The 27,794-nt window shown below is 38.2% G+C and overlaps 1 protein-coding gene across 4 annotated transcripts in view; it reads left to right on the forward strand.

Moving 5' to 3' along the window:
* The window catches only part of LOC122789895 (C1GALT1-specific chaperone 1-like), a 372,456-nt gene that overhangs the window by 148,493 nt on the left and 196,169 nt on the right, over window positions 1-27,794 (forward strand). For 2 of the 4 annotated variants that reach the window (XM_044057330.1, XM_044057331.1), the window contains exon 2: window positions 8,689-8,882. The exons of the other annotated variants lie outside the window; for them this stretch is intronic. In XM_044057330.1, coding sequence (XP_043913265.1) covers window positions 8,826-8,882 — 57 coding nt within the window. In that variant the 5' untranslated portion in view covers window positions 8,689-8,825. The remainder of the gene's footprint in view (window positions 1-8,688; window positions 8,883-27,794) is intronic. 4 annotated transcript variants of the gene reach the window in all.

Here is a 27,794-nt window from a genome sequence, read left to right on the forward strand (position 1 = left end):
TGAATAAATATAGTGCAAAATAGTATGGGAGGGAGAACGGTGGTCGGGAATGGTGCTAAAAGATTAACTGGAAGTTGGGAAGTAGGGAAAAAGAAACAAGTGTTTATAAGATTGCTGTAAGGTTGTTTGGGGAGGGTTAGGGAATAAAAGTTGCAACTGAAATGTGTATATGGGAAGTATAATAGATTAAAAATGGGTGTTTGTGAAGTGAGGGTGGGTAGGTGAGAGAAGCAAAGCTATGCATTGAAAGTCTCAGAGTAGCAGGCTTCCACCTCACCTTCCACCCTCAGGTCAAATTATAACAGAGAGCAATCAGTTTCCAGCTAGTACAAAGCAATTGACAAATAGGCAGGAAGCAGAGCACATTTTATTTAATTTCCTGACTGCAGAAACCTGGCAGCTAGGGAGACTAAGCAATTGGCATATACAGTGTAATTTACTGGTCAAGAGAAAGGACAGTGGCACACTTGGTAAGTGGTCCTTAGAGGGCAAGGGCTGCTGTTTTGAAGGGGAGGATGTTAAAACCACATTCCAGCACAGGGTAGGCACACATTTGACTATCTGAAGTTAATACACAACAATGTGTTTCAAGTTAAAATTGCTTACATTGTAGAATGACAAAATTTTCAATGAAATCAATTGGACCCTGTGGCACAGCTCCTGCAGTATTGGGGTTGGATGTAGTGACCACAAACTCTGAAAGGAAAGAAAAAAGAAAAACTCTTCTAAACTGCATATCATATTGAGGCAATAAGGTTAATACATATTATAAGAAGAGATGGAGGAAGGACCACAGTGAGTAAGAGCAAGAGAATATGGGGCAAATATAAGAATAGAGAGATGGTAAAGTTTGTGAATGTAAGCTGAAAGCAGGTTAGAATAGTTAGTAATAAAGTGTATGTAGAGAGCTTAGCACTACACTGATAAGCACAATATAAAACTATCACTTAGTAAACATTCACAGGATTAACCAATATGTCAAAAGAGTGTTATATATACCAAAACACCAGCAACTGACATTACTACTTGCTAAAGGACACAGGCTCAACATACATAAAGAGTATATGATTTGAATGACATTGATACAAATACAACACACAGCCAAGATCTTTTCATTGTTCTACACAGTCTTAGAACAAATAGAAATGTAATAACATATGAGAAATGCTTGCACTAAATATGCATGCTCCGAAATGGCAACCATATCTTCTTTCTTTAAATGACTGAACCAATATAATAAAATTATATTTTTATCTAAATAGTTATTTTTTTTTTTATAATTCATGAACATTATATGTTACATTATATTACTAACAAAGCATAGACCATTTGGCATTGTGTGTGTATGTGTGTGTGTGTGTGTGTGTGTGTGTGTGTGTGTGTGTGTGTGTGTGTGTGTGTGTGTGTGTGTGTATTGGAAGGCTATCCTCATGTCCTCCGGCATAATCTGGTAGCATTCTTAGCTAATTTATGTGTTAAACTTCCAGACCCAGAATGGCATTCAGTAGCTTAATTATAATGCATTATGAAGTTTTTGATATATAGTTTGTTACTCAGTATAACTCTTGTACTTTGTGTAACTTTGCATCTGGAATGAGCCTGAATATCAGTGCTCTATCCCAGTTAACAAATAAAACATATAAACAAAACAAATAGATAAATTGTATTTATTATAATGATTGATAGCACAGTTTAACCAACAGCTTCAGATGTTAGTTAAGTGTCTAGAATAAAAAAAACATATTACTACAGGGAAAAGTATTTGTTCTATGTGTTTCAAAAGGGGAACCCTTTAAGATAAAAATGTGCAGCTACATGCAAAAAATATATGGGGCTTCTAACATTAGATGCATTCAAAACAATCTGCCCACAGAGGCTCTTCAATTGAAAACAGTTAAACAAGCAAAGCAGACCAAAATATGAACCTCCCAGCAGAAAGTCTAATGGGAAACTGATGTGGATGTTCAGATGGACCATGAGTGGTAGTTGCATCCTCAGATGGTCACACAATTAATCAAAATTCAGGAGCAACCATTCAGGGAACTGCTTGCATCCCACAAAAATGCACAGCTAACCCACTCATTTCACTACATCTCACAAGTGTGTGTTAGTACAATGGGAAAGCAATATGGTTTATGTCTTGACGCACTGTCCATTCTCTTCACTTCTCAGACTGCTTCAAAAGGCAACAAGGCAAAGAATTTGGTTAATTCTGGCTGCTTTCTTTTTGTCCAAATAACAGAGGTTTCCTTTGTTGTGGCGAGTAACATATATCTAGAGCCTTCTGTACTAACAAATGACAGTAACAACTGACAAATTTTGCATAAAATGGACCCCAAAAGACAAATAAATGCCTGCATATACTTTCACAACCAAAACGACTGAATTACAAATCAGTGTTTAGTCTCCTTTGCATTGAATAGGCTGGCTTACCTGAAAGGGCAGCAGGATACCTTCAGCTGCAAATATTCATGCAGTAGTTTCTGATGGGACTATACGTTAGGTATAATTCCCAAAGCTATTGTTCATCTTTCAGGTGGAAGACATCCTTGTTGGGTCTTTTGCCTGAATACTGGAAGTATGATTTAGTATTCTTTCCTTCAAGATATGAATGGGCACCGAAGTATCATAGTACTGCTTTATGAGGTACTCATTAACAAGGAAATGGCAAAAAGTATCCATATCTTACTAGTAATACACTATCATCAGATTTTCATTTGCTTACAAAATTATTGCCTTGTTATCCCTTGTGCTATTTTAAGATGAGTGAATACATGATTGATAACATTCACTTTTGTTAAGCCTCTTGGTATCTAGCAGGGCAGTACACTGGATTAGCCTTTACACAAGAAAATGGCACACTAGATGGGAAAGTAAAGTATAAAGGCTGAGTTATTGGACTGTTACATCACAACACCGTCACATCTGATATAGTCCACATACACAGGATGGTGAATTAGCCATATGCAGGGGAAACTCAGTGTCAGCCGTCACATACATTCATTTTGTATTTGGTAGGTAGTAGAAATTTATCACATAGTATGATAGTATGGAGTACGTTGTACACTAACAATATGGCATACATCACACACAGGACTGGTATAGTGTATGCCACACAACATGGCTCTATGTAGTTTTGCAAGAAGTCAACAACTTTCTTTTGTGCTGTAAGTTGGGGAACGTAATGTCTTCACTCATTACAGCTTCTCATTTGTTGAGCCCCTGAAGATTTTCATAATATTTCTGTTTGGCTCCTTTGATTAGCCCAAGTGGATTCAGATTCTGGATTGGAACATGCTCAGAGGAACAGACTTATGTAGCCTACCTTGTCTGTATAACCAATCACAGCTCAGATGCTGCTTATCATTTTTCTGTATAACCAATCACAGCTCAGATGCTGCTTATCATTTCTCTGTATAACCAGTCAGAGCTCAGATGCTGCTTATCATTTCCCATCATTACTAATATAAAACTTTTTTTTTTTCCAGCTGCGGTGCCCACTCATTCCTTTTTATCCATTCAGTTACTTTGATAATACTGCTAATGTATTTACTGTTCTGTTGAGTACATTGCATAGCTATAATTTCTTAAGAATCTGATACATTAATACTTTTTTGCTCTGTCTTGTCCTTTCAGCAGGCAGAGTGATATACTCGACTCTGGTGCTGTTATGCATATCAAAGGATTCCTAGGGGGTGGAAACAGCAGTTTTTGTGGTAATATTAATTCGTCCAGTGGAATTCTTTAGTTTGCATAGTGTTCAAACATGATGCCTCTGCCTTGTATTTTCTACTAATTACTTATGCTGCAATGTTTATTTTGTTGCAGGTTTTAATGAGTAATGAGATAATCCTGACACATTCCACAAATAATTACGTGTTTATGTGACATATTTTATTCTAATCATTTATTAAACTAATAACAGTTCTGTTGGAAAACATACAGACAATGTTATTCTGATGACCATTTTTCCCACTCCAGGAGCGCCTCTGTTTTTATAAATGTGTGTACTAACTCCTTGGCATTCAGCCTGCTAAATTTGTGTTTGTTTAACTAAATGCAATGAGCAGGTCTCCACAGGAATGGTGAAACCTTTAGACTGATGTAGCACAGCTGAAGTTTTGTTAACAAAGGGTGCCTCCCTTAGTGCAGGTGACCGTGTACACTATACACACACACACGCACATGTAGAAAGATGGATATAATAACCTTTTTACTGACATAGTTTTTTCTTTCAAATGAATAAGCTGCTACATGATTTTACAAACAGTAAATATGCAAAAGGTAAATGTCCATTAGTTATCCTATGTGAACTGACATGCTGTTATGGTTTACTCATATTTTTTTTATGACAGCAATTAAGACACTTTGTGTTTAGTGAAACCACAGAAACATTGTTACTGTTAGAGATTGCCATGAGTCACAACATTCTGCTGATTTGGACTGTGCTATGTAGTTATGTAGGGGAGGACAAAATCTAGGCATAAGATACAGCCAGCAGGAATGTGTTAACGAAAGAGGAACTTGCTGAAAATGTTTCCCTTTTTTCAGCCTTTCAGCTGGATAGTTGAAGCTCACAGGGTTTGATGTTACTGGCTGTTATCTATCAAGGGATGTCACTGTCAAGATTTTGTGACACACAAAAGGAGAACAGAAGTTATCTGCCCTTGGACCATCTATTATTTTTGGGGTCTATATTACAGCGTTGGACTTCTAAAAGTTCGAATGATGTAATATAGGTTCATAGATTGGTACTAGGTTATCGACCCTAGGGCCTATACAAGCCTAGCCATCACAATTCCCTGACTATTTTTTCCCACACTATTTACTTCCCTGGACCCCTGTCTAGCAGGGTGACTGACGTGATCCCTGAGGTAAATTTCCTTTCTCCCATCCAATCGTCAAGGTTCCTTTTGAAGAGGGACAAAGAAGCATTCTACTTGACATGTATGGGCAGTCTATTCCAGAGTCTGGGGAGTCTCTGGGTCAAGAACCTATCCCTCCAGCATGTTTTGTTTATTGTGATGACAAGGTTTAGATCCCTGGAGCGTGTGGCTCTGAGGGATTGGGATTTCTTCAAGTGTAGCATATCCAACAGCTCTGGGTTTGACATGGCCTTGCATGATAAGTAGAGATCGCCTCTGAGTAGACAATATGCGACAGAGTACAGCTGGAGTTTTTTAAGGCGGTCAGCGTAGGGCATCTGCTTTAGACCTGTGATTCTTTTAGTGAGGTATTTCTGTGGCCTTTCCAGTTGTTGCAGATGTCTAGAGAGGTACATACCAAATGGGGCGTTGTATTCTATAATGGGTCTAATGAGGGATGAGTACAGTGGGACAATGACCTAATTTTTCCTGGATGAAAAGCCCTTAGTGATGAGGTGTGCCACATAGAAGGGTTTCCTGACTGTCGTGGCAATGTGGTTATCAAAGGTGAGACCACTGTCCACCTGTGTCCCTAAGTCTCTTATCACACTTTTGGTATTTAGTGTACTATGTGGTAATTCACGGGTACATGTTTTTTCCCAAAGGGGATAACTATACATTTCTTGGCATTGAGCTTGAGCCCATGGCTCTGGCACCAAGCATCTGTTTCTGTAAGGCCCTTTTGTAGAGTATTCACATAATTTGGGGATTCAATAATGGCTCCTAGTTTGCAATCATCTGCGAACTTGGTTAGCCAGAGTCCCTTTGTGTTGGCCTGTACTTCAGAGAAGTAGATCTCAAACAAGAGCGGTCCCAGGGCTGAACCCTGAGGTACTCCACTTGTCACTTGTCTGGAGCTGGATTTAGAATCGGCTACTTTTATACTGTGGTTTCTGTCAGTAAGCCAGTTGGCAACCCTTCGAGTGATGTACGGATTAATGCCCAGCTTAGTAAGTCTATCTATGATTCCAGAGTGGGGATGGTGTCAAAGGCCTTGGCGAGGTCCAGATAGGCTGTGTGGACCAACTTACCCTTGTCCACAGCTCTGGAGACTGATTTGAAGAAGTCAATCAGGTTCAGGAGAAAAGATCGGCCCTTCATGAACCCAAACTGGGTGGGGTCCAGTGTTTGAAGGTTGCCGATGTCTTTGTTTATAAGTTCCATGATAATACGTTCCATGGCCTTGCAGATCAGGCTCATCAGACTGATGGGGCGGTAGTTCCCGGGATCCAAGGTCCAAAACAGTACATTAGCAAACACATAACAGCGATTTTTTTCCCAGGGAAAATCGCTGTTCCCTAACAAAAAAAAAACTGCAACCTTAAACTTAAAGTGGGGGGGTTTGCCCCACCACACCCCCTCAGACCCCCCCACTTAAATATACTAACTCCAAGATCGCACCACAGTGGAGGAAATAACAAAGCCCCGAAAATGGCCCACCAATTTTTTTTCCTTGGGAAAAAAATCGATGTGCCATGGCTTCGCTATTTTCAAGTTTTGGACGTTTGGGTTTGATATTACATCGTTCGAACTTTTAAAAGTTCGACAATGTAATATAGATCCTTATTTTTGTAGTGAAATCACTAAAGGACCAAACAAGTAGCATTTATGCTAACAAAAAGCATTCATAAAACAGTGGAAGAAAAATATGTAGAATTCCAAAGGTAGTATGTAATATAATATAATATAATTTTACATGCAAGCAATATAGTTTAATTTCTCTTTTTACACCATCACTTTAGATTTATTAGAATATTCCTTGTAAACATCAAAAATAACAGAATAACTTACATGATGTAGTAGTAGTAATTTATAATGCCAAAAGTACTACAGCTGTGAAGTATTCATGATTTTGAACATATTTTGGGTACAATAGTCACATAGCAGAATAACAAATATGAAGCCATATAGGAACCTTATAATTATAGCATTGTATATTGTTTGGAACTTATCTCTAATCACAACTGTGGATAGAGTTTTCACATGTTTAGCACCATTGTTTGCATCTGTATATACTACAAGCTTGTGAAAGGCAGTAGAATGTATTAATTGTTTGCTTGTAATCAGAGTAGCCTTATTAAGCTTGGTCCATTTATAGAAAGGTTTAAAAAGCTCCAATGTAACAAGTAAATCAAGAGAATGTGATTTACATGTCAAATGATAACTGCATCTAAGCAAAAAATGTATTTCATATATATATATATATATATATATATATATATATATATATATATATGTGTGTGTGTGTGTGTGTGTGTGTGTTTATTAAATGACTATAACTGGTTGGTGTTAAATTCATAAGGCATTTTTTTGGAAGTTGTAATTTTTGTCTGTTATTTGTGTAGCTTAAGAGACTGTTTTAATGCTTTTTTCATTAATATTATTGTACACTATTATAACAGGATATATGTAATGGAACACCAATGATACAGTAGTTGATATCTCCAAAAATGCAGTGAAATTGTATACTTGTACTAGATAATAGAATGTTGGAAAATGTAATTTAATTTTTAAATTGCCTCAGTATTTTGGCAGACATTTCTTGCTGGGATTTACTTTATGAACTTTGGCCTTTAATAGTTCATGGTCATTAGCTACTTATTTCCACATCTTCTATAATGATGTATATGTGGCACAATTCAGTCCAATAACAAGCATATTAGTCACAAAATTCCTTCTACAAGAACAGAATACATTGCAGGTATATATTAAGTGAACAATATAAATGCAATGTGTATTTATGTTTTGTGTATTTTATCAGTTTTATACTGTGTATATCTCTTATCTGGGGTGATTTAGAACCACTGTCTGATGTTAAATTATTCAAGAGTCAGACCTGTTTTAAGTAGCAAACAAGGGAAGAAATCCCAGAGCTACAAAGTAAAATGCATTAGTCATTTAAAGCCTCACCTTTCAGTGCTAAACTGTTTGACAAAATGAATTGCGAAGAGCTGATGAAAAGTATTTCAGTTGTGAATATTCTTACTGCATGTGCTTGTCCTTGTGATACATTTCCCCTTTTTATCTAGAGTAGTTCTTAAATATATCCTACCTTTCTAACTAACTTATCCAGTGCTGTGGGAACCGGTCACTAGCATCACACGAAGTGGCACACTTCTACAGTGGACAAAATGACATTGTATAGGAACAGGAAGGCATATTTATTGTGCACAACAATGTTTACTCATTAGCTCTAATATATCCCTACATCCAGCAGTGCAGGCTGTAACCTCTTGCCTAATTAACGACAAACCTGAAAGCAACAGAGGAAAGATTATTTGAATGTAAATACATTTGAAGTAGATACTCTTCTCACAAGAATATAGCCTTAACAAGAAGTTAATTAAGTGAATATAATTATGTTTTAATAAGAACAAATCTGAAGGTTTACTGATAAGCAGTGCTTTCTGGTTTTATTCCCCACTGTCCCTTCTATTTCTTTTTCTTTCCTCTTCATGATAAACAAACTACATTCCTTTAATATATCTTAAACTACCCTTTCTAATGCAGACTCTGTGATATTTGCTTTCCCTTGCTCTTCATTGTCATCTTCCCATCTAAATCTCCGAGTCGGGTCATAGGGCATCATATGGGATGGGGTTCTAACTGTCATTATACTAGAGTAAACCTGTAGTAGTGTCTCCTGACTACCTCTCACATTGCTTTATGTATTTTAGTTACTCAGCATCAGGTCACTTGCTACTTTTGGTATGGGCATTTTGCCCTACACTCTGGTTTCACCATGGATTTTCTTGTTATGCAGGCATCACGCAAACAGTACAGAAGAAAATAATATTCCAGCAGAACGATTTTCACACAAGCATGTGTACACAAATCAATAATTTATTTGATGGAACATAACCATTTGTCAACAAATGTTTCACTGTCATTATTGGTGGAATGATTGGATTGTTATGCCAGACAGCACTATTCAAAGAGATGAACATCACATGTAAGGTAAGTAGGCCTGGGTACTAATGTCAAAACCGTACTTTGTAATGATGATTTCACACTGAGGTTGAGTCTGTGTGTGTCGGGCACCAAATGTTTGTGGTTTAGGATTAGAGTAAAGGCTAGCATGGGAAAAGTTGTGTCTTTGTCTGTCTGTGTGTCTTGTTTAGGGTATTAAACACCCTTGCCCTAACACTACAGCTAAAGTGTAAGGTTGGGGTTGGGGGTAGGGTTAAGGTTTGCACACAAGTAAGCTGGTGTAATGATTAGTGACTCTGGCAGTTTGGCAAAATAAAATTCACTATATAAATTTGATGAATCAAACTTCACTTTAATGACTTCACATTTTTAGAATATACTCAGACACACACACACACACACACACACACACACACACACACACTGACGTGATTACAACATGGATACCTGATTCATCTCTCTCTCTCTCTCTGATCTATATATATATATATATATATATATATATATATATATATATTTATGTATGGGTCTACGTTTCTTGATCGAAATTTCACAATCTCAAACAAAAAAAGTAAAAACCCACTTCGCAACAAAAAAAAACTTAATCCAGTCAATTTTCAAACTGAGCTTCAAGCCTGTGACTGGTCACCCTTAAGGCACCTACCAATTGATGAAGCAGTATCCCATTTTAACTCCACATTCCTACAAATTTTAGAATTCCATGCCCCCTCACGCTCCATAAGAACTAGATGCAAAGCAGCCCCATGACTCACTAAAGAAACCAGACAACAAATCCTACAAAGAAACAAAATCTGTTCCAAATGGAGAAACACCAAAGACCCAACTGATCAGCAACACTTTAGACAACTAAGAAATGCAACCAAAAAATCAATACTTCAGGATAAAAAACACTATTTCTTCAAACTCCAACAAAATCACCATAGTCAACCCAAAAGCTTCTGGTCAGGCATAAATAAACTCTTACATCCAGGACTCTCTAAAACACCGACCCCATCTGGTCTTTCCCAGAACTCTCCAAATGAGATTGCTAATGCTTTTAACAGCTTTTTTACTGAAACTATCCAATCTCTAGCAAACTCCCTACCACCTCTCAGCCCTACCCAATCACCCTTCCCCACTACCTTACCACCTACCTTTTACTTAAAACCTATTCCCACAGCCCTCATCTATACTCTGCTTCATAAGCTCAAACCCTGTACACCCTCAGCCAATCTCCTACCACCTGAATACCTTCAAACTGCTGCTAAAGCTCTTGCCTACCCTATCTCTATTCTTATTAATAGAACCATAACTGAAGGCTCCATTCCTTCACTATGGAAAATCTCTCATATAATCCCACTTCACAAAGGAGGGAACTCAACTGAACTCTCTAACTTCCGGCCCATAGCCCTACTATCACCACTAGCCAAAATTATGGAAAAATGTATCCACCAACAAATTCTTGACCACATTCTCCAATATAACCTCCTAGCTGACTGTCAACATGGTTTTAGACCATTCCACAGTACCACTACTGCTCTCCTATCCTTTACAGACTGTATTAATAAACATCGTAACAATAACATGCTCTCCTCTGCACTATTCATTGATCTCTCAAAAGCTTTTGATATGGTCAACCATCAATTATTACTCAATACACTCACCTCGTTCTCACTTGACACACAGGCATTACAGTGGTTCAAGTCCTATATGCACAATAGACAGCAAGCTGTCCTTTGGGATAATAATCTATCCAAGCATCTCCCTGTTACCCTTGGTGTCCCACAGGGCTCTATTCTGGGACCTCTACTATTCTCCATAATCATTAACGACCTTTCTATTAATCTACCTCTACCTACCTGCATACAATACGCAGATGACTCCACTTTGATTTGTAAAGCAACCACCTTATCTGAACTCCAGGCCATCACCCAATCAGTATTCAACCATGTTGAAAACTGGTTCCAACAATATCATCTCCTCCTTAATGCCAAAAAAACCAAGCTATTACTATTTACTCCAACTAACAAATCCACCCCACTAGATTTCTCTATTACCTCCATTGATGGTACATTCATAGCTCCTGACCCAACTACAAAACTCTTAGGTGTATTGATTGACCACAACCTCAACTGTGACACTTATATTAATGCCACCATCAAAACTGTAAACAGAAAACTTGGATCCTTATATAGAATAAAACCTTTTCTTACACCAGAAGCCAGAACTTCTATTGCCCAGACCCATCTGATCTCCACCCTCTTCTATGCCTCGCCAGTTTATATGAATCTTTCCAAAAGCAACCTAAACAAACTGTCTACTTCGTATAACAATATTGCCAGGTTTGCTACTGAGTCCTCAATTAGAACACATCACTGTCTAAACCTAAAACTTCTAGGATGGCTTGAACTAAATAACCAGCTAAAATTTCAACAACTCTCCATTACTCATAAAATACTATATCAACCTAGTAAGACTCCTATTCTCAGTAGCCTTATCTCCCCCTACACAAACCTTTCTAACCTTCGCTCAGCAAATAAACTACTGGTTACCACCCTGAAATCCCACAACAAGGCAGGTGATTCTCTTTTCTCTAATTCTGTGGGGAAGGTTTGGAACATACTTCCCACTAATCTTACATCTCTTTCATAATTTCCTCTCTTTAAAAATCAACTAAAAATTCACTTAAAATCACAATGGCTTTGTCCTTATACTAACCCAGACTAACCCCCCCACCATGACCTTTTCTATATCTCTCCTCCTTACCCACTTTGAAGTATAACAGCAATTCCTCAATCTTCCCCATCCTAGTATCTTATTCCCAACATGCTATCACTGGGCATGCTCCTTACTACTTATTCATTCCTCTGTGAACTCTTATCTTCCCACCTCATACATAAACCTTTCTATTTCTTCCACTTTGACTATAATTACTTCCTCTTGTACTTACCCTCCAGATTTTTCTCCTACTTCCCTGTCCTCTAAAATTGCACCATCTACCCTGTGTTTTACACCTTACATTACCTTTTTATTCACCTTTCATAACCTTTTTATAGAATTTCAAAGACACATTCTTACCCTTTATACTAATATTGAATGATCTATCCCTTTCTCTTGGTCATAATACTGCATTCTACCTTATTAACCTACTATTCACAATCTGTTTATTTTTAGTTTCTATATAACCTAAGCTGATGGAGAAATTTTTATTTACTTTACATATTGCATGTATCCTTTTTTGTAATGTGTTTTTTTTTTGTAATGTCTTGATTTTATCTAGTTTAAAAGCGGAGCTTTTCTCCCCGGGCCGGTACTGAAAATGGACATATATCCAGTTGGACTAGCCTGGTCAACAAATGTAAAATAAAAATAAAAAAAATAAAAAATATATATCTATATCTATATATATATATATATATATATCTATATATATATATATATATATATATGTATGTATATATATATATATATATATATATATATATATATATATATATATATATATTTTTTTTTTTTTTTAATGTTTCCAAACATCTGTGGCCTAGCCACCTGGCAGTGTAAAACATTGGCTTTAGATTGTGGGTGTGTATGTATATATATATATATATATATATATATATATATATATACACACACACACACAATACACATATATGTGAGAGCAGTGAAACTAAGCAGCATCTTTGTGTTTGTGTTTGCTTAGAGTAATTATTTTCACTTGTTTGCATTTCATTTTTTTATCAGGATGAAAACTTTTTCTCAGATATACTGTTGTTACCAGGGATTTATTTGTCTTTGTGATCATTTTATTATATAATTCTTTCAGCTATTGATGGATTTCATTCCCTTAGTTGCAAAGACTGTGCTGGAAAATGTACCACACCATTAGTGTTTTAGATGCACAAATGAATTGTATTAAAAAAAAACATGAGTAAATACTATGGTTGAAAAAGTGGACAGGTAAATAGAACAAGAATGTGTCTCCAGAAGGCACCAATCACTTTTCATTTTGTATATTGCTGAAGAATACTTTCTATGAGCAACATGTAAGGTAAGAAGAAGTGATAAGGTGAAAGGAAGAGGTGGCATGGGCTGATCATTCTAGAAAACTGTTAAAAAGCAGCAGTTATAGCAGCAGCAAATTATTCACATACATGTTATTGCAACACCTGAGAATCGTGACAATTGCTTTTGAATTTTTAGCCCAGATACATAACAGGCATTTCAATGAAGTGTCAATAGCTGTAAAAATAATAAGAAAGTTTGCTTTGGAGGGACAGTAATTCTGCTCTTCTTATTTTGAATGTACAGATTCAGACCTAGCTCATGCATGTTTTACATTTCTACATATAGTTACTAGCCATTCAAAATATTAACAATTTGGAAGCTCGAACTATGGGGACCTTCTCTAATGGGTCCTGGTATGGGATTGTACATCTAGTTTGGCATATTTTCCAGCAAAATTCCATGTTCTGGGAAGTCTACATGCTTGACTGGTTGATTCTGTAATATAAAGTACCAGTAACATTAGTCTGCTCATCCCCAGAGTCCAACACTTCTGTCTTTATTTATTTGTTTATTTTTTGCCACTCACACAGTCTGGCTGTTTCTGGAAAGAGCGTGACAACCAATGGCTGTTACAAGTGTCACATGTTCAGTCTAGACACTATATCAGGCAAAAGAGAAGATGCAGGGCAGCTTTTTCAAGAAAATATCTGTCTGTGGGTCTTCATAAGGAGACCAACATTGGGGTCTTCCTCACTTTAAGCATTCTTAGGAGCAGCACTACAGGAGCTGACACACAGATGTCAGGACCAGGCTTAAACATTCTTGAATTGAACTCTGATGTCTTGCTAATCTCCTGTTCCCTTGAAGCAGTCTATTTGCTCTCAGCTAGCATGGGTATGAGGTAAACCATTCCTCAGTTTTGCCTGGGGGTCTTGAGGATAGTGTAGTCGCCTTTGCTCCAGCTCTGGGTTGGTATCCCAATGTTCTTGCATAACGCCATGATCAGATGAGGAGCATAAGCTCTTGCAAGACCAGTCTCATAACTTGAAATCAGTCTCTTTTGTATTTTGGTCATGGATTGAGATATTGAGGACTACAACATTTTCTCCTTGGTCCTACTGTCAGGCCAGCTTTGAGCAATAAGATTTGAGTAAAAAGGATCCACTTTGTTAATCCCAAAGGAGGGTTGTGGGACCCTAAAGATAATGGTATTTAGTCATACCACTGTATAATTTGGTGAAAAGTCTACAATAGCTCTGGCATGGCCTTCTCTCTGTGCTACCTTCAGAAATCACAGGCTTCAAGGCCTATTCCAAGTCTAATAACACTTATTACCAGTCTGTTACATGTTACATGAATGAGCTGACACCTGTGGGTAACTGGAGTCATTGGTTTCCATCGCCTCCTGCTTCCCCTTTGGAGTTAATGGATTTTGAGGGGACAAATTAAAATAAAGTCCTAGGTGGGGCCCTACAGTTTACATATGAGATTAACCAATTTAAAAGAAAGATTTTACAGAACCAGTACTAGAATTGATTACAATAATTCATCTAGATTACGTAAGGATGTGGTTAAATGTCATCTACGGAGTGTAAATACACCCCTACAGTGTGAAATTTGAAGTTAAGTACTATCCCCTCCAAACTTACACTAAAATAAACCTGTGATTGTAACTCTGTAGGTGTTGTGTACATTGCCTTCTGTGACCACTGTCATTCTTTTTACTTATGTGCCTTAAGAAGTGCATATATGAACATTAATACGATCTAAAAATGTAATGGCAACAGCGCCTTGTATAGACACACATTGCATTATGCAAATAATAAAAAGTTATTGTTTTTTATTGTAGAACAGGTCCCTGTTAACCCCAGGGGTGGTGCATGGGAATGTAGGCTTCAGTTCTGTGAACTCATGTGGTAGTTAAGATTGGATGCAAGCAACCCACCCAGGCCTGAATGATATGGTATCCTTGAAGAGAGTTCTCAAATTAAGAGCAGCAAAGGTCTAAAGTTTTATATTTACCATATATTTAACTTGTCTGTATTTATTAAAATACAAATATTATGTAATGTGATGAAATGGGCCTCAGAAGCTGACCAAGTGCAGGAGGATTATGAGGGTTCCAACTCCTAGTTTGTATAGGTTCCAAAAGGGACACACAATTTTCATCCCATTATAGACATTAGTGACTTCCATCTGCACATCTGGTGAGTTTGATGTTGGATGGCAACCCTACAGATGATTATGCCTTTGTCACTGTAGTAGTAGGAAAGAGATATGAGTGGTGTTACCAGCTGTGATAGATGCCTTTTAGCACATCATTGTCATCATCATCATATGGTTTACAGACAGGAGATTCCTCTAGTTTGCTTTGGGTAGGCAGTGCCTCACTACAAAGTGTTTCCATCTCTGCTTTCTTTAGCACTGAGATTTTCACCAAAATGCTGTTTCTGTTAGCTGAAGCATTGCAGTACAGTAGACACTTTCTGTTCTTATGTGTATAAGTGGGCCTTTCCACTGACATAATCACTAGGGGTCAACACAAATTAGAAGCAGTCATCTTTGACCCTGGGCCAGAGGCAGTCCTTCACTAAGGCAAAGCTGGACTCTCTCTAAATGCAAAATGTATATACAATTAAACAACTATACAGTTATTAACAGTAATGTAAGTACAGCACATTTCACTATGCATATTATGCAGTGAGATTTACAAAAATGTAAAATTATAACATAAAGGAAAATAATATGTGGAAAAAACTTAAAATTCATTATGGTTTCTAGTTAGTATGCCTATCACTATGCCAACTTGGAATCCAGTGCATGCTTTCAGTGTTTTTCTTTGTACATTTATTGTCAGCTAAGCCCTCCGCACACAAGTGTCCCTTTTCAGAAATTACCCAGAAGTACTATCTGGTGACGTGCCTTCCCTAGACTCGCATAATAGGCAAAGGCAAATGGAAGGAATCAAATCCTGCACCCTTTAGTGACAGGAAGCACCTCTGAGCTCAGAGCTTTAATCCTCAGCACTAATTCCCAGGCTATGATGAGTGGGGAGGAGATAAGCATTGCTAAAAGGTGGTATGATCATTTGTTTTTCTCATTTTGGATGTTGTGACCGGAAAAGGCTCTAAATCATTTACTATCTAAAATGAATATGGGATAAAGATGTTTGGTTTATCAGGTCTGTGATAACAATGTTCTTAGCATGTGAAGCCAACTAAGTTCCTGCTTGTGTTACTCCTTTTTGACATTTGTGTTAAGGTGCTTCTGATCTCTGTGCTATATATTGGGGCTCTCCACTACAACATATACTTGCTTTTGTGGTTTTCTTGGGTGATACTTGCGAACTCTCTGACTGTGATTCATTCTTTACTTTGGTGTAACACATCAGGCACTTAAGTGAGCTTTTCTTTACAGTTTGCTATTAAACAAGTAATTGGAAGTATGCTGTAAAATCTGCAAGAGACCCAAATTATGCTCTGGTCCTCTTTTCCTTATTAGTGACCCCCTCCTTTCCAGTGCTGACATGTACTTGAACAGTTTTTGTATGCTTAGCTTACTTAGTGCCTGTGATCCTATTATGTCTGTAAGAAATGGATGGACTGTCATCACTGGTCTGATTTTAAGCTACCCTGCCTAACTTTATGGGGTAAATCTCCAGGGGTCACAAATGCCATAGCCATCCAATAATATTAGTGCATGCTTATGAACTTGAAGCAATGTAAATGTATAGGTCTTACTACCGTTGACACAAGCATACTTGCTCATGTAGTACACCCTATATTGCCTACAAAAGAGAGAAAAATTTGGGGGATAAATTAGTGAAGGATTACTTTTTATTGCCTGCAGTGAAAGTCTCTACTTCTTTAACATACAAGGGCACTGCACCTTGTAACAATTGCAATATATGTTGTCATAAAGTGTCTAGGTTTCATAGAATTAATGAGAAAATATTTATACCAAATACTATTTTTTGTTGTGACACGGAACGTGTAGTGTATTGTTTGAGATGTCTCTGCAACCTATTCTATATTGGGGAGACCAAGAGAAAATTTAAAATTTAGAATTAGGTTGCAGGAACATATCAGAGACATTAAAAAACAGAAAATGGAAAGCTGTATAGCTCTGCATTTTATGCAGAAACATCATAGTGATAGTAGCTTGTTACAAGCAACAATTTTAGAAAAAGTTTTTGTAAGAAAGAGAGATGAGAGATTAATTAAAAATGTATTATCATATAAGGAAACTGTTTATTTTAAAATTTGATACTTTTATACCAAGGGGTTTGAACAGAGAAATTAATTGGATATGTTTGCTTTAAATTGTATTAATTAACTGATGTAATTGTTTTATTGACTGTTTCATTGATTAATTGGATGTCACGGGGTATATATATATAGGGGAATGTTCTAATATAAAAATGTACTCTTTGAAGGCTGGATTGGTCGAGGCGCTAAGTGCAATAAAACTTTGGATCTGGTTCCTGTTGTAGTTTTTCCATAATTTGGTTTGCTGTGTTGGTTTTCATACTTGCTCCTGTAGTTTAGTACTGACTTGTTGTAGGATGTAGAGAGTTTTCACCCTCGCACCTGTTAATATGCTTGATTCTATTTTCTTGTTCAATGGCAGAAGGTGAAAGGGAGCTGCATGTACATGTGTGGGTTGTCTTGGTTGACAAATTACTCAAGATCCCTTTTGGAGCTTCTCTGATATATTAATGGATATTAGGACTCCTTCCTTGTTCTCCTAAATTTTCTTCTCTAATCACACACCCACACACACATGCACGCACACTCAGCGTGCACTCTCATGCTTGTTAATGTGCACATATATGTACATGAACACTTTTTAACTTCCTCTCCCCTTTCATTATGTTGTACTTATTTTATTTATTTTTTAGGATTTGGGTCATATTTGACATTAGCATCATACCCAATATGGATTATTAAAGTCTAAAACTTTGGGCAAGTAGATTTAAGCTACAAGTATCCTCTATTAGAAGAGCTTTTTTACTAACAAGAGGCGGTTTGTGGTTTGCTATTGGTGATTGATGACTTGGCACCATTTATACTTCCTTGGCTTCTATGAGATCTCAACATGTAATTTTTCTTCTATTTCAGTGGCAAAATAGGATCTAATTTCTTTGCAGAGTTGGAGTTGAAAGACCTCTGTTGAGTATGTTGGGGAAGAGTCTCTCGATATCCACATTCCACACGTTGATATTTTGCTCTTTGTGTACAGGCTAATGTTTTGTATGTAACAGTCAGTGTCATACTAATTTTTAACAAGATGCTGTTGAAGTGAGAAGTGGTGGTTACGATCCTATGTAGTGTAGTTATTTTAATCATATATATTTGTTTAACTACAGTGAATTCATTTATACTTTGTCTTCTTATTTTTATATTTGTAACTCAATTTTTTTTAGCAGGAACATTTATATGATGATGTGCATGAGTTAATATTTATTCAAAAAAACTGTGAGGTCTTTGTGGTTTGTTTGTATAGCCCATGTGCTTATTGGTTTAGTTACATCATGTGACTTCTTTGTCTGGGAGATTTAAAGAATGATTTTATTAGATGTTTTAGATTCTGGTGAAGTCCTGGTTATAAAAGAGTTAAATCTTGTGTTTTTTTTAATAAACATCTGTTTTGTACAGCTGTGGCTGGTTCTGTTCCTACCAAGTTGGTGTTGTGTTACATCGTTCAAGTGTTGGATTGGCCTAGTGTGCTAGTTTACAGGAGAATTTTGTTCCTTTATTTTCCCTTTATTTCCTTGTCTTAAACTGGCATCAGCAGGAGCGGTCCTAGGTCAACTGGTGCCCTAGGCAAAAGGTCTCCATGGCACCCCCCACCACACTACCTGGTGCCCCCATCCTGGTCTACCTACACCAAATAAATACTGGAAAAGTGTCCCTGCTTGACCGGCACCCTAGGCGACTGCCTAGTTGGCCTATGCCTAAGGCCAGCTATGGGCATCAGTGGGATAACTTCTAGCCCACTGGCCCTTAGGATTACTTTTTCCTGCATTCAATTAAAAGGGGTAATAAGTGAATGCTGTTTTTAGGACTGGATTCATCCAGCAGTAAACTAATTTATGGAATAGCTGGGGAGAAGATTTATTAGTTTTCTAGAGCAAACATTCCATTATGTAGTAGTTGAAATTCTAAGATTCAAAGTGAGAACTTGGCTAAAGCATTTAGTACAGCTCTGTGGAATATAAAAGAGTTGTGTAGCACTGTCAAGCTATCCAAACTGTTTCAACATTTAGAGAGTCCATCCCTATATTGTATATCATCAAGAATCAAATCTGACCTTGGCCAAGAATAGATAATTATCTAGAACAGACTATTACATATTGAGATGCCCTTCATATGAAACATACTAAGGCAGAGCAGTTTGGCAGCTATGTCTCAGTAACAGCCATGATACTGCAACTCTCTGACATACTGGTAGGTTGCCAACTGTACAGAATTTTTCCGGATTGTCCAGAAATAAAGGCTATTGTCCAGTTGTCCAGATTTCACAGTGTAAATCCGGAAATTCTTATTCTTTGCAGCAGCTGAAAAAAATGCAGCCACTCGACTGGTGCCGAATCATCAGTGAGTTATATACACTGGACAAGTAGCAAAACATAACTAACTTTGAAGAAAGGTACTACATAGGCATTAGTATGCCTCTCACGTGACGTCACCTAACCTTATTGAATGTTGATTTGCAGTTGCTAAGCAACCATATGCATACTTTGCATAGACATAAAATGTAGTGCGTGTGTCTGTCTCGCCTCACTGGCGAGAGAACTCTGAACTTGTTACTGTTAATGTAAGTCATGGAACACCCTTCCTGCCTGCATGCAAGATACTTACAATGATATCTCATATGATATGAGCAGAAATAATAAATGACCTTGGCTTTTTGAGTTTTCAGTCTGCAATTGCGGATATAGCGGACACGCACGCACCGAGGGAACAAGAACAAATAGCAGATCAGATTGCAGATGCAGAAGGTAACAAATGTCAACTACTGAGCAGTAAAAATCCAGAGCATTTATTCTGTTCAGCTTCAGTAACGTAGCACTAAACTAAGTATATGAACGTAGTTTTCCTGTCTTTTGTTAGGAGGATGGTGTTTTATCATGCTAAAACTCTTCGGCATTATGAGCTTCCATTTATATAATATAAATGGAAGATGCCGAAGAGTTTTAGAATATAGGAAAAAACAGTTACCTATTACATTCTCGAAAGCTGACAATGTCGAATCCGACATTGTCGACACGAGAATAGCGAAAGTGCAGAACGTCGAACGAGCAATTCCATTTACTTCAATGTAGTGTGGTCTCGGAGTTGGTATATTTAAGTAGCGCAGAGTGTGGGGGTGCAACGGGGCTTGCCCCCCTGCCTACACCCTTTAGATTTTCTTTTTTTTTTTTTCCTAAACATTCAAAATTTAAATGGTTCGATCATTAAAGGTCGACCTTTAGTGATTCGAACCATTAAAGTTTTGATGTTCTACTATAGACCCGAAAAAACAACTTACTTTAGTGCTACCTTGCTACATTTCGTACTGAAACTGAACAGAATGAATGCTCAGTAGTTGACACATTTGTTAGCTTCTGCATCTGCAATCTGCACAGCACTAACTTCCTTCTTGCCACTTGTGCTGTAATAAAATCAAACTGGAGACCTGGGCTGCCTCCTGCATTTGTTAATCAGATGAGGAGTGAGGAGATAGAGACTGTCACTAGAGAATGAGAAAGACACACACACACACACACACACACACACACACACACACACACACACACGTCACACAGCTGAAGCTGATTGCTTAATCTCAGTTTGCAAGTGAAAGCTGAGATAACCTATTACCACTGATTCAGCACCGCACCAAAATTGAAAGCAAAGCTGAAATCCTACAGTTTGACAGCTCCTGAGACGGTGAGACCTCACGAGAGTGAGACATGTATAAAAACAACATGCAGCCATGCAGCCAACATCCACAATTTTATGCAAAGAAAAAGCGAAGGTCACTGTGTGGAAAACAACACAAGGGAATTAATTATCTTTTAGGCAGGACGAAGAGGAAGGAAGAACATTGTGTCTCTGTGCTGATGAGGCCTGTGGGAATGCGGGAAGTCAAGTCTGTAGAAGAAGTCTAATTGTATGGTAAGTACAGTGGATACATTACAGAGAAGAAATCATTTTCATTACAGATTTACAGAAGGTATAATAAAAAACAAATAAAAATACACAAATGCAGTCAGTGCAGTGCATTAATGGTGATCATTTTCACAGTACATAGTTGCTTCTTCTTCCTTTGAATTAGTACAGTCAATATCAGTAGTGCATATAGTAAATGTGTGACTATTATACACAGATTCTAATGTCTAACATTTTATAGATTGGTAGCAGTGTGGAAGAGTGGAACACTGGAAAGTATAGTGAAGTTGAAAACCAGTGGGAAAAAGGGAGAAGGATATAATATGGTAGTCTAGAGTTTAGCTGAAATGTAAAAGAAAACATAACATTGGTGGTGTGTTTGTAGTTGTAGAGTTTTAGCCTGGGAAAGTGCAAGAGTACAGTAAGGAATCCAAATTTAGGCATTGTGGCAGTGTTAATTGTGATTTGAAGGAGTTTAAATTGTCATTTTCAGGGAGAGAGTTGTTCTACTTTTTTTTTTTTTGAGACATACCTTTTACTATAGTGAGTTCCCTGCTGCATTGATTTGGATTACCATCATGCACCCACTTCAAAACTTTGCAAAAGGTGTACCTAAAAACATGCTGGCTATGCCCTTGCAACTCCCACTCTAATATCACCCACCCCATCCAACCACTACCTTTCTTTCCACTCCACTACCTTGATTATAGCAAGCTCAGATGCTCATAAGCCTAGTACTTATTATACAGCAGGAACTTCTTATTGTAACATTTGTTAATGTCTGTTATGTACTTCACAGATAAAGATTCTAGTTGTCTACTGATGTACTATGTTCTTCATCTGTTAATATGTTGTAAGTAATTGCTATGTAAATTGTTAATCGCTATGCCATCCAATGTAACTACTGTCTGTTTATTTTAACTGTGGAGCTTTTTTCCCCGGGCCTCCACTGAAAATGGACCTATGTCCAGTCGGACACTCCCGGTCAACAAATATAAATAAATAAAATAAATAAATAAAAATAGATGTTTCTTTCCTTGTGTTGTGGTGCATAGAATTCTGCTTGTATAATAGTACCTGATAATGTCGTTTACAGTCTAAGATGGCAAGGGCAGTTTTCTGGTTTGATAATGGGATTATGCATTGTTTTTCGCTAACTTAGCTAGCTCAATCCAGTCTGTTGTAGACTGCACAATGGTGTAGTTGTCAGTGAGATGACAGTAGTACAGAAGGAAGATAAGATTAAATTAATAATAATTTAAAATACTAAAATAGAAATCAAAAAAAGAAACTAAAAATAAAGTAAGAAAAAAATTGAAAGTTTTTTTACAGCAGAAAGAAAACAAAAAAATACAATAGGAAAAGACACAGCAGAAATATAAGAATATATAACAAATAGTACAATAAATAAAAAGGCACGCGTAAAAAAAAGTAGTCACCAGCCATGAGCCATCACCAATGTATGCCATACACTTAACATTTACAGATTTCATAGGGCAGATAGAGACGTATAAGGTAGTGAGCTATGTAGAGTGTTATGTAAATAACAATGACATATTGCACATAAATAATGTTTTACCCATTTAGCGGGTTAGGCTATGGGTTTGTTGTTCAGCAGTCTGATTTAGCGTGCGTGTTGGAAGAAGCTGTTATGGAATCTGGCTGTCCTGCATCTAATGCTTTTGTAGTGCTCCCTTGTTGGCAGGAGTTTGATTTCATGTATCTATTATATATAATTCAAACTGTTCAGTCATGCAGACAGACTGTATATAACTGCATTCTGAATTAATAACAGTGATTATTTGAATTGTGAATAGCTGTCTAAAAATTGGTAATGACATTGCAGCTTGCATCTCGTTCGTACTAGTACTTTAAAGAAACATTGTTTATTTACAAATACAGAGATAGGCAAAATGCATATCTGTGGGTTACAGAAAGTGTCCCCAGTGGGGATTTGGGGAGCAGTTCTGAAAGGTTCAGAACAGAATGGAATCAATGGCAATTATATAAAGCTTCACTGTTACTTCCAATGTCTTCCCTGTAAGTGTATTAGCAAGATTATAATCTTTCATATATGTGGATTTTGAAGCAGTGTATGTCTGACTCTGCATGCACAGTGCACAGTGCACACACACACACACACACACACACACACACACACACACACACACACACACACATATTTATATACGTAATGCATGTGTGTTTCAGAATGTAATGGAAGGAATAACGATATAATGATATGCAATGTCACTCAGTAATTAGGTAGCATTTGTCATGTGCTAACAAACTATCACAGGAATGGTTAATGAAAATCTCTAATTATTGGCTCCATGGTATTGGTAGGAATATTCACAAGCATACAAGACAACAATGTGGGTGCTGTACAAATGAGCTAAAGGCTCTCAAGAAGTGTCCTCCAGTTAGGGGGTACAATTGATTAAATGATACGAAATCTGGCCAAGACACAAGTGCGGAGAGAGAGCTCAGCTGTCTTGTCTGTACTCAGTTTCATAATCCCAGTCCCATGTGTGCCAGTGCCTTCTGTTTTGAATTTAATTTCTGTATTATCATTAGCTGAAGTTCTTGTTCAGTGTCTGCTTGCATTGTCACATCTGCATTACTGCGTACAACAACTTTTTTGATCTGTCCCCTTCAACCTGTTTGTTAATTATGTAGTCCATCACCAGTATGAACAGTAGTGGGTTCAAAGTACACCCTAATGTACATCCACACCCACTGGAAATCTCTCTATGAGTCCACATTGTTTGTACTTCAACAGTACTTGTGTCACTGGGTTCTTGTACATAGCCTGTATGAATTCTACTGCTTCTGGAGCTTTGAACCATCTTAGCACTGCCAACATCAACTTTCTTGAAACCTTGTATGCTTTCTGCAAATCTAGAAATGCCCATTTGGACTCTTTCCACATCTCTAGCCTTTTCTCCACTATTTGTCTCATTGTAACAGGTTTTATTTGGTTAGTGTATCCTCCAGCTCTGAATCCAAACACAAAGTGCTCCTGCCTCCCCCACCCTTGCTTCCTTCTAGCACCGTGATTCTACTTATTTGTTGACGAGGTGCAGTAAATTATATTGTTTTCCTTTTCTATGAGGAAATTTAATACACAAACAGGATTTGCTACATCACATCTTGAAATGGATAACGGACTTCCTGCATCTGTGAAGAAGATGACCTCACTTCCTACATGTGCGACTACTAAGGAAGGCACTCCACCTAAAAAGAAACGACAAATTTGCGTGTTTCAACAGGAGTGGCTGAAGGATTCAGAGTTCAAATCATGGTTATACCGGGATGATAAAAACATCGGCTTCACCCGGTGTAAAGTTTGCTGCTGTTCATTTTCTGTCAGAACTGATGATGGACTTACAGACGTCCGGAAACATGCAGCTGGTGACAAGCACAAACGAAACTCTGAAAGCCAAAAAATGTCAAGTACAGTGAAGCATTTCTTTCCCACTCCCAACTGTTTGGACCAAGAACAAGTTACTGCTTCCGAATTAGCAATGACATTTCATGAAATACAACATCATCATAGCTACTCTTCACAGGCTTGTGGTAATAAACTCTTTTTCCAAATATTTTCCGATTCCAAATTGAGCAAAAAAATTTCCTGTGGAAAAACTCAAGCAAAGTCATTCACTGAAAACATTTTATCACCTCATTCTGTGGAGCTGGCTTTAAGGGAACTGCAGCAAAATAAGCCATTCTCATTAGCAACCGATGCTTCAAACAAAGGCAATTTGAAAATGTATCCGGTGTCAGTCAGGTTCTTTTCATCTACCAGAGATGCCACTGATCGTTTGATTTCTATGTGGACAGTGATAAAACGGCAGATGGAGCAACAACCAAGATTTTATAAGTGCTAGAAGGCAATGGTCTGCAAATTGAAAACTTAGTCAGCTGCTGTGCTGAAAATGCATCTGTCAACTATGGCAAGCACCATTCCATTTTTACTAATTTAAAGACAAAACAGCCACATCTTATCAAACCAAACTGCAACTGCCATGATGTTCTTTGTGTTTCACTGTTGCCGTCATCACACTTGGGTTATCTGCCTGCAGGTAGCCCTCAGTTAGCCCGAATACCACAGTCTTAGTATATCTGCGTTGGATGCTCTCACTTCTTCAATGACGTCAGGTCATCAGGGGGTATAAAACAGGCAGTCGATGCCATTACATCGGTTATTCTTGCCATGGAGGAGCCCAAAGCAGAAGCAGTTCACAAGTGCCGGTCGGCCGCTACCTGAAATTTTTGTTTTCGAGTTGATCATCCTGAAGTCTTCTAAAGCTAAGTACCCCATTGGGGATCCTTTTTTCTTGCTCTAACCGATGTCAGAAAAAGTTAACAATTGTCTTGCCTGTGGAAAGCAAACACCTCACAGAGATTTTCATTCTTACTGCATCACCTGTTTAGGCCCAGACCACGATGTTTCTCACTGTCGGTTTTGTGCCTTGTTTAATGCCCGAACCATTTGCCATCGGGCTATCTTTTTCACTAAATTCTTTCGCTCTCATTCTCCATATTCCGAAATGGCTCCAAAAAGCCATCTGACTACCGATCTTCCGAAAAAACAAAGATAAAGACAGACCGCATAGGTCCAAAACTGCAGACGATGCTTCCGTTAAGCTAGTCACCATTCCGTCAGTACTCAGTGAGGCTCCTTTGCAGCCCCTGATGCCCACTTCTATTGTTTTGCAGGCCTCTGCTGAGACCCATTCGGAGTCTGGCATGCCACAAGATGCTTCTTTGACTATGGAACCAGCAGATGTCACTACCGTGGACGGATCTGGAACTGCTGTGCAGACACCGGCTTCTGAGGGTGTATTCCGTCCTACCGATGTTCAAATCAAACTGACAATTTATTTTTTAGCCAAAACTACTGAGTTTCTTAGGCCCAGAGTATGCACTACGCCTTGAAAAATGACAACCAAAGTGCACGCTCAAGCTCCCATGCTACAAAAACAAATGTTTAGAATGGCTGAAGACCTTATTATGCTAATTAGGGGAAGCCAGCCTTCCCCTGCCAAGAGACAAATAATTGAGTTTCCTTCAGATTCTACAGACCAAGAGTCCGATGACTCTGACCCTTCTGATTACATGCCCTTATCAGCCTATGAGGATTCAGATGCAGAGGAATCGATTCCCTCTGCCTCCCCTCCAGAGGATTTTTCTTTTGGTGAAACCTTGCATACTTTAAGAGAACATTTCCACTGGGAATGCCAAGACTACCCTCAGTCCAAAAAGAGGCTCAGATAATTTTTAGAGTTGCCTCAGCACAGGCCTTTAGCTATACCCCATCCTGGATGTGGTAGATGATGTTTTTATGGAATCCTGTCTTACTCCATATACATTATCCCTGGCCCCTAGGAAACCTGACAGGTACTACAGAGTACCTGATTACCATAAGTTTCTTTTCAATAATCCTACTGCTGATCCAGAGATCATTTCCCAGGGACCCAAAGGTATTAAGGCTACTACAGCCAAAAATCCTACCCCTTCGGACAGGGATTCCAGAGGTTTAGATAGATGGGGTAAGAAGGTATATACCTCTGCAACTCTTGATATCAGGGTATTGAATTGCGAGTTTCACATGCTGAAGTACCAGCAACATATTATGGAATTCTTTAAACAAAAAATGGTATTTCCAGATTGTGCAGAAAATAAAGATTTACAAGAGCTAATGCATTCTACAAACCAAGTTAGTAAGCATACTTTGCAGTGTGGCTTTGATGCCCTAGAAGCATCTTGCAGGGCTGCAGTCACTAGTTCCGTACTGAGACGACATGCTTGGCTGAAGGAGCAAACCTTACCAGATCATGTCAAATCCAAATTACTAGACGCCCCTTTAAATAAGGACTGTTTGTTTGGCACCAAAGCAGAAGAAGTTCTTAAAAAGATGGAAGAAGAAGCGAAGTCTATGCAAACTGTTAAAGAATTCTTGCAAGTGCAACCACCTAGATTCAGTAGGCATTGCCCTTCAAATCACTGGTCCTTTCCAGCCCCTTCCAGGCCTTCCCGGATGAGACCCAAGGGAAACAGGACACCCAAACTTTGGTCTCAGGGTATCTAAACAATGGAGTGCCTCCACCCCAAAAACAGGGAGTGGTAAGCCGCCCCCCCACCATGTAAAACGTTCACAATGACTTTTTAAATATCCTTCCCAGCCCTGCCCAATTGTTTGTGCCCCTAGGAGAAAAACTTGCCCTTCATGCAAAAAACTGGATGTCCATCACTCTGGACTGATGGGTCCTCAACATTGTATCCCAGGGGTACAAATTCTACTTCCATTCACTGCCAACCCAAGTGGGTTTCTAGACCTTCCTCCAAACCAGTGGGCAGAGGCTCAAAAGCAAGTACTCTCCCTACTCAATATCAGAGCTATTTAGCCTGTTCCAGTAGAACAAAGGTGTCAGGGTTTCTACTCCAGACTTTTCCTGGTGCCCAGAAAAGAGGGCTCATGGTGCCCAATCCTGGATCTTTCAATTCTCAACACCTTTCTGATGTTTCCAAAATTCAAGATGCTTACCCTGCAACAGTTTCTCTCTATGCTAGCCAAGGATGCCTCTTAGTCACTCTAGATTTAAAAGAAGCTTATCTGCACATCCCCATAAGGGAGTCATGCAGGAAATATCTAAGTTTCAGGGCAGACTTTATGCACTATCAGTTCTCTGCACTTCCCTTTGGCTTATCTACTGCACCCATATTATTCACAAATTGCCTGGCTCCAGCCATTGCATACTGCAGGCAAAGG

This window comes from Protopterus annectens, chromosome 15.part0, assembly GCF_019279795.1.
Source record: "Protopterus annectens isolate FY-2018-M chromosome 15.part0, PAN1.0, whole genome shotgun sequence".
Lineage (NCBI taxonomy): Eukaryota > Metazoa > Chordata > Ceratodontiformes > Protopteridae > Protopterus > Protopterus annectens.